The sequence below is a fragment of the Salvia miltiorrhiza genome, chromosome 2 (assembly GCF_028751815.1).
Source record: "Salvia miltiorrhiza cultivar Shanhuang (shh) chromosome 2, IMPLAD_Smil_shh, whole genome shotgun sequence".
NCBI lineage: Eukaryota > Viridiplantae > Streptophyta > Magnoliopsida > Lamiales > Lamiaceae > Salvia > Salvia miltiorrhiza.
Window position 1 is genome coordinate 1628345 of NC_080388.1, and position 7106 is coordinate 1635450.

The 7106-nt window shown below is 36.8% G+C and overlaps 1 protein-coding gene across 3 annotated transcripts; it reads right to left on the reverse strand.

Annotated features, from left to right (window-relative positions):
- Positions 1–2856: 2856 nt before the first annotated feature.
- LOC131012538 (probable protein phosphatase 2C 52) lies at positions 2857–7106 on the reverse strand. Of its 3 annotated transcripts, XM_057940521.1 has the most exons (7): positions 6828–7098; positions 6358–6729; positions 5287–5759; positions 4859–5203; positions 4657–4774; positions 4343–4566; positions 2857–3499 (listed from the first exon to the last, which is right to left on the reverse strand). In XM_057940521.1, the coding sequence occupies exons 3-7, from the start codon at positions 5545–5547 to the stop codon at positions 3026–3028; spliced, it is 1422 nt and encodes a 473-aa protein (XP_057796504.1). In that variant the 5' UTR covers positions 5548–5759; positions 6358–6729; positions 6828–7098; the 3' UTR covers positions 2857–3025. The 3 variants fall into 3 exon arrangements, with proteins under 3 accessions (XP_057796504.1, XP_057796503.1, XP_057796505.1); XM_057940520.1 differs by lacking the exon at positions 6358–6729 and having other exon boundaries at positions 6828–7106; XM_057940522.1 differs by lacking the exons at positions 6358–6729; positions 6828–7098 and adding an exon at positions 6098–6327.

Here is a 7106-nt window from a genome sequence, read left to right on the forward strand (position 1 = left end):
CAGTGCTCCATAGCTATACTCATGGTGATTCGAGGCCGGCACAAAGTCAGACGGAGCAAAGTGGAACTCGTGCATCGTAGTCGTAGGCTCGTAGCTATGGACATCATTTTGTGATCTAGTTGTGTACTAGACTTTGTCTTTGACATTTGTTTGTGACTTTGTGTATTAGACTTTGACTTTGTGTATTAGACTTGGGTACTAGACGTGCGTTCCATTTAAAATTTTAGACTTCGGAGTTGAGATTTGTGGTTGTTGATTTTTGATTTGATGTTATATATTATTTGTTAAAACAAGGAATTGAAAATGTACAAGATTATATAGGGCAAAGCATGAAAATAGGGGTTATAGTTTTTTTTTTTTAATAAAATCGGGTATTTTCGGGTATTAGGGTACCCGAATACCCGATTAAGCAAAAATCGGGTAATTCGGGTACCCTAATACCCGAATTACCCGATTTCACAATTTGACCTGAAAAACATAATTTTGACCTGGTAATTTCGGGTACCCGAATACCCGAGTCGGGTATTAGGGTACCCGATTAATTTTCGGGGTCGGGTAACGGATTTCTGGCATTTTCGGGGTCGGGTACCCAATTTTTTCGGGTAGGGTACCAGATCCCGACCCGATTCCCAGCCCTAATAATTTTATTCATTGAAAATAAAGTATTGAAAATACTTAGAGATTGGAGATGTTTTTAGTGATTTTGCTTCTCAAGTATAGAAGATAATTGTGTGTTATGTCTAAGCTGACAATAAAACTTTCGAAGTTTCATATTTTAAGTAGTCCCTTCCTTGAAATTCCATTTTATTTGGATATTGATTATTACGTGCTGTGTACGACGCATAGCGAAATTAAATGATAAATTTAAATAAAAAAATTAAAATATAAACAAATACAAAATATGTTTTAATAAAATATGATAATTCACATCAATTACTCAATAAAATCCTGAATTTAAAAATTTAAATATTTAATTCCTGAATTTAAAAATGTAAATATTTAATTTATACAAAGTGTAATGATAATTATAGTTATTAAATAAATTTAAAAATTATTCGATAATGAAATTTTGTACTATGCATATATTAGTCATCATAATAAATATTTTTATACACAAACATAAATAAAAAGTTATAAATTTTTAATGAAGATAAAGAAAATAAAATATTTTAAAATTTACGTAGCTTATTTATTTTAAATTCATTTTTGATTATTTTTATACTATATTAAATTTAAGATACATATTGATTATTTTTTAAGATAATATTGTTGTCCTTTCTCTGGAGAGCGGCGAAAAATAATCTTCCCTGCAAAGATAAACTCTTGTCGCGTGGCCTTCAGGTGGGTGGTGAATGTGGCGTGTGTAAAGTGGGTTTTGAGAACTTGTGGCATATCTTCTTTGCTTGCCCCTTTGCGGAAGAAAGCTGGCAGTGTGGGGTTCTCTCGTTGCTCTTGCTTTCCATTCGGGCAAACTGTGATTCCTTCAAAGATGCTCTATCTTATTTGGTGTCTTCTGTTGGGCTCATGGGAATAAAGGAGGCGTTGTCGTGGCTTAAGTCTCTTGGTTATGCGCATGGTTGGATTGATTGCGACAGTAAGGTAGCTTGTGATGCAGTTTCGAAGGGAGTGGGCTTTATCAATGAGCGAGGCGTCCTTGCCGATCACTGTCGACGTGAACTTTTGACTATGCCGGGTGTCCGTATTTGCAATGTTCGTCGTACTAGAAACGCTATAGCACATTGCTTAGCTAAAGCTGCGAGAGATATTTCTACGTTACATGTTTGGAATGAACCCCCGTCTTTTGTGGAGGGTCATCTCCATGTTCCATGTTCGTGTGGTTAATAAAATCTCTCTTTTACCGTCAAAAAAAAAAAGATAATAAACTATTTAATAAACTATATTAAATTTAAGATACATATTGATTATTTTTTTCATGATCAAACTTGATGAGGTTTAGAAAATAATTACAATATAAAAAGAAGAGAATAGTGTAATTTTGGTGCATAGTGAAGTTTGATCTGTTACAACCTTACAACAAATGGAGATGAATCATTAAAGGGAAACTAAAATTCCAAGACAAAGTTCGATTATTTTATAAATTAAGATAAACCTCTAAATTAGTTAATCTAAAGTAGATAATCTATATAGTTCCTAGACAATTATTTTTCAATATACTAATTATTTTTATTAATCGCAAAATTTAATTGGTATAATGGTTACAATTAATATTTTTTTTTAGTATAAATTAAAAAAGTATAAAATGACTTAGTGGAAATCATCAAATCGTGGGTGCTGCCAAAATTCATGGGTGCTGCAAAATTTATAACTGTTCAAAATATGCGCAACAATTTAATTCAACAACTTAGGCACAAATTCTTTCAAAATGTTAGCTGTCATTATAATTTTCTAAAAAATCGTTCAATCACAAATTTTAAAATTTTGGAGGGAGTAGTGGCGGGAAAATATAGCCGTTAGACTGCTCTTTATATAATATATAGATATAGATTTAGATTCGATTATCTTTTTAATATATTGATCATATCATTGATATTTTTTCTTCTTCAACTCCTCTCATTTTTAGATCTATGTATTTCTAATTTATTTTTTGAATAGTCATCTACTTTCGTTTGCAATCATAGTCCTTTCGCTTTCACTTTTTTTTTAACTTATTTCTTTCACCATTTCATAATATCAAATTTTATTATTATAACTTCTACTTTATTTTTTAAATTTTTTAATATTCAATTTAAAATATATTCAGTTAACATTAATTTTTTTATTATATTTATAAATAAGATAATTGAGCCGGTATCAGTTGTATATAAATACGGTGTAAAATGCAAATGCTAATTCTCATGAAAAAGTAACACGGATTTCAACTGACCAAAATATATGCAAGAATCATAAATAAGATTTTATCCAATCTTATAAAAAATAAAAATAGAACACATTTCTTGATTTTTCAGACAACATAACACAGCAGTGTTACAAGTTACAACTCCGACGATCAATCAAAACGACGTCGTTATGGCCTCGGCCTCTCTTCGGAGAATCTAGGAAGCTGAACAAGAGAGTTCACTCTCGTCACACCTTCCAAACCCGACCAGTTCTGATCCTCGCCGCCACCGGCGTTCTCCCCGTTGTCCGCCTCGACCGACACCCTGCTGTAGTGCTCGTTGTCCTCCGCCGACCTGACGGTGAAGTTCCGCTGCAGGCACGGCTCGGGATGCTGGCCACCGTCGTCCGATTCCACGACGTTGCCGGAATGGTTGCTCTGGAGGGTTGCCGAGGAGAAGCCCTGCTCCTCGTAGTCGGACTCTGTGTCCATCTTCCCGTCTAGAAACAAGCAGACCACGGCGCAGTCGTCCATCTTCGATGTCGGATACTTGGCCTTCCATTCACGGGCGGCGTGCTCGACTAGGATCCGAGCAGCTGAGGACCTCGTTGGGGACGATGATACTATCTCGACCACCTCCTCGTTGCTTAGGACGTCCCATACCTGCACCGGAGAAGGAGATTTACTAACGAGGCGTTTACTTTGAGTGATAGATTCGACTGACAATACACGTATGATTGCATGATCAAACAAGCTCAAAATTGTTTGATAAATCGAAATAAACACCCCCTAAAGCAGATGCAGCTGCAGAGTTTCATGTGATAGAGGAAACAATCCAACATTACTAGTAAGAACAATCAGCTAAACCTTAATAGAAAATTCATAAACTAAATCAAGAAAATTCTTCTCACATTCAAACAACTTTTTTCTTTCTTAATATCGAGTCAAGCAATTGCAGGCAGAGCCAATCGATGTGCATGTCCATCAGACAAACGAATAAGATATGAAACGAGGGATTTGACCCTCGTCTAATTAATTTCACTGGTTCGAGAAGCAATACCTGAGGCATGCTGCCATTTGCATAAGCATGGCTGCTTATTTATTTCTCACAACTTGCATTTGGTGATAACATTTTGAAATTAATGCATTGTTACTTCATTTATTGCAGGAAACCATGCCCCGTTGCAGTTCCAAACTCTAGAAACTCATTAACCGTTTCGTTTAATCGAACTTTCAAAAATGGCTTTGCGCCAATAGTCAGCTTAAGAAGAACGTGGCAGTAGACTTGCTCAACCTATGCCTAAGAAGATGGTGAATGCCATTTGAAAAATTCTAAATCAAGCTACAATCTCGATCTTTAAATGGACTAACGTGCTAATGCTAAGGCATCTAAAGGCGAAAAGTGAAGAATCATAAGCATCATTTGTCGTGACAAACACATTTCAACAAAGGAATAGGAAAAGAAAAACAACTCATAAATCATAGCTTAAAGAAAAATGGACTCACCCCATCTGAAGCAAGAACAACAAATTTGTCTCGGTCAGTAAGAGTCCGATGAGAGAATTCAGGAATGGAGATAACTCCGTATTCCTTCAAGCAAAAATCCCCAAACGCTCGAGCCATTGCTAAACCAGGGGCATCATCAAATGGCAGCCAAACTCTTTGCACTTCAGGCTCATCTTGTAAAGCGAAAACTCGACCTTTACACCTTTTTATCCTTTCCGCCTCCTCTATTTCAAGTAATAGCAACCATAAGTTCGCCTAATAACTCAAAATCACATAAATAAAACAAAAAAGGAAACAAACAAACAAGAACATACTAGGCAGATCAGGCTTTAGATCAACTGTCAATTGGATTGCCACCATCGAATCGTTGCTATCTTTAGATCCCAATATTGCTCTTGAATCACCAATATTGCCAATGAAAAGATTTTGACCCTTCAATAATTCAAGGGAAGCTCAACAGATATATAAGTGGAATTCAAATTTTGATGTAAACATCGACAAAGCTATAACATATACCTGTTTTATAACCGACACAGCGGTGCTGCCACTGCAGAAGCAATCCAAATTAGGATGGGACCTCAACTCTTTGTCCATCGACTTGTATGCTTTCAGAAAAGCTTCTCTCCACGACGACTCCACTCTATCCTCGACAGGTGTATCCTTCACGGGATCTACCACATCTGACTTCACATTCCCATTGCAGCAATTCGCACTCGAACCATTCTTCTTTGATTCAGAGGAGTTCATAAAAGAGGAGAGCTTTAGCGGCAGTGTATCCCTAACTTTACGAGCCACCAGATGTCCGTGGGGGCCGTGGCCATCGAAGACGCCACAGAAGGTAACATCTTCTGCCATAAAATCCTGCACATCCACAAGATCAAATAATATGATATTATCTTCTGAAATAGATGAAGAAAACTCAACCAACAAAAAAAGGGACTTACTTCCCACACAATCATAGCGTCCTGGTTTATGCCTTTCCGGCCTTGCTGAGTGAATATGCAAGAACTGCTGCTCCTCCCGTTGGTGATTATCCTGTTAGGGACAGAGGAGAGATGTTGCAAAGTGGTGGCATGGTCGGAAAAGGTCCTCCTACTTCTCTTGCGCCGAAACATATCTATCCACAAACATGAAGGAGATATCCTCTCTCCATTACTCCTGCTACTACAAGTGCTCTGACTACTAATCGAGACACAACCCCCCATTATCTCAGACCGCGAAACAACAGACCATCTGGATTAAATCGAAGAACAACCCCCTTCTTCTCGGCATACAAGAATCTCAATTATATTTTACAGATCAGATAGTATTTGACCAAGCAAAAGATAGTTAGGAGTCGCAAGATTCTAGGATCCCTTTTTCTCTCAGTCAAACATCAAACTCAGCTGAAGACGACGTGGACCGGTAACCAAGCCAGCTAGAAAAGAGTAGAGAGAAGACATTCAATCAGTGAAGTTTGCTCATTTAGCATTTCAATGTATAAAAATAGGCAAGAAAGTAAACTCCAAAATCAACAACACTAAAATTTAAAGATTTAGCATGTGAAGTGTGAATTAAAAAATTATCACAAGGCTGTCTTAACTGCTTGTCCTTTGACAGGAATCTCTCATTATTTTAACAAGGTTGAAAGATTTCATGCTATTAGTATTTACAACCCAACCATCCAATATATTATTTGATGACAGAAGCATAGAGTAATCTTGAAATTGTTGTCACATTTCCCACCACAAAACACAAGCATAAAACAAGATAAACCTTTAAGCAATCCGAATTAGTTGACCATTTCGATTTTCTAATGCATTGTTTGCCATCACAAACTCCATTCAATCAACAACCTAAGTTGACTGATAAAAGGAATTAACCCTCTCTAATCAAATTAAAGGATAATGTTTTACAAGAAAACAGCTAAAAGAGTGGAATTTTCTTGGCAACCATAGATCTAAAATAGGATAAAGATACATAACACATTCAAACACGCACAAACAAGATCTATAAGAAAAGAAACAAGGATGTACATTGTTTAAGCTTTACTGATACTAAACCAAAAATAAAGAAAAAAAGGGAAAAGGGAAAAGAAAAAGAAGGCAGTGAAGAAAGATGCATCTGTTCAAACTTTGAAATTTCATTCTCTTGACTAATGGGATAAAATACAAAAGCAAAAAAGGGAGTTCAAAAATAATGGGCGAAAGCGAAATCGTCAAACACAGAATCCTACAAAAATTGAATTCCAAGACGCAAAAGCTAACAGCAGATGAATTCATCAAAACCCTATTCCAAGAAAAAGCGTGAAAAAGGAATCTGAAGCTCAAAGCTGCCATCTACGACCAAATTCAAGAAAAAGATCAAACATTTCCAAAAACCCTCGACATAGAAGGAATTTGACAGCTCTGCAAAATCGAAGGGAAAAAACCGAATCTTTAGCAAGCGGCATGGAGGCCCAGAAGAGGAATAAGCATCTAGAGAGAGAAACAAGAGGTGGGCTTACCTTGCTTGTTGCAGGCGGGGAGATTGAAGGTCGAGTTTTGCTGCATGAAGCAAATGTGAGTTCTTTAAATTTAGCAGGAGGGGTAAAAGCAGTGGAGCAGAAAGATTGTTGTTGGGGGGTGAAGATGGTGCATTAATTGCAATTGCATGAAAAGTGTGTGTGTGTGTGAGTGAGAGAGAGAGGGAGAAAGGGTTGGCGAGAGAGATAATGAGAAGGGGTGGATTTGAAAGAGCAAAGTGCCCGGCTAAAATGATGATGGTAGACATGGACATATCTTCT

Excerpts from the sequence above, each read along its gene's own strand:
- LOC131012538 (XM_057940520.1), bottom strand. The coding sequence starts at position 5,547 with ATGGGGGGTTGTGTCTCGATTAGTAGTCAGAGCACTTGTAGTAGCAGG. Across the intron at positions 5,204-5,286 it reads ACGCTATGATTGTGTGGGAA|GATTTTATGGCAGAAGATGT; the intron begins GTAAGTCCCTTT and ends GTGGATGTGCAG. Across the intron at positions 4,567-4,656 it reads TCTAAAGCCTGATCTGCCTA|AGGAGGCGGAAAGGATAAAA; the intron begins GTATGTTCTTGT and ends TACTTGAAATAG.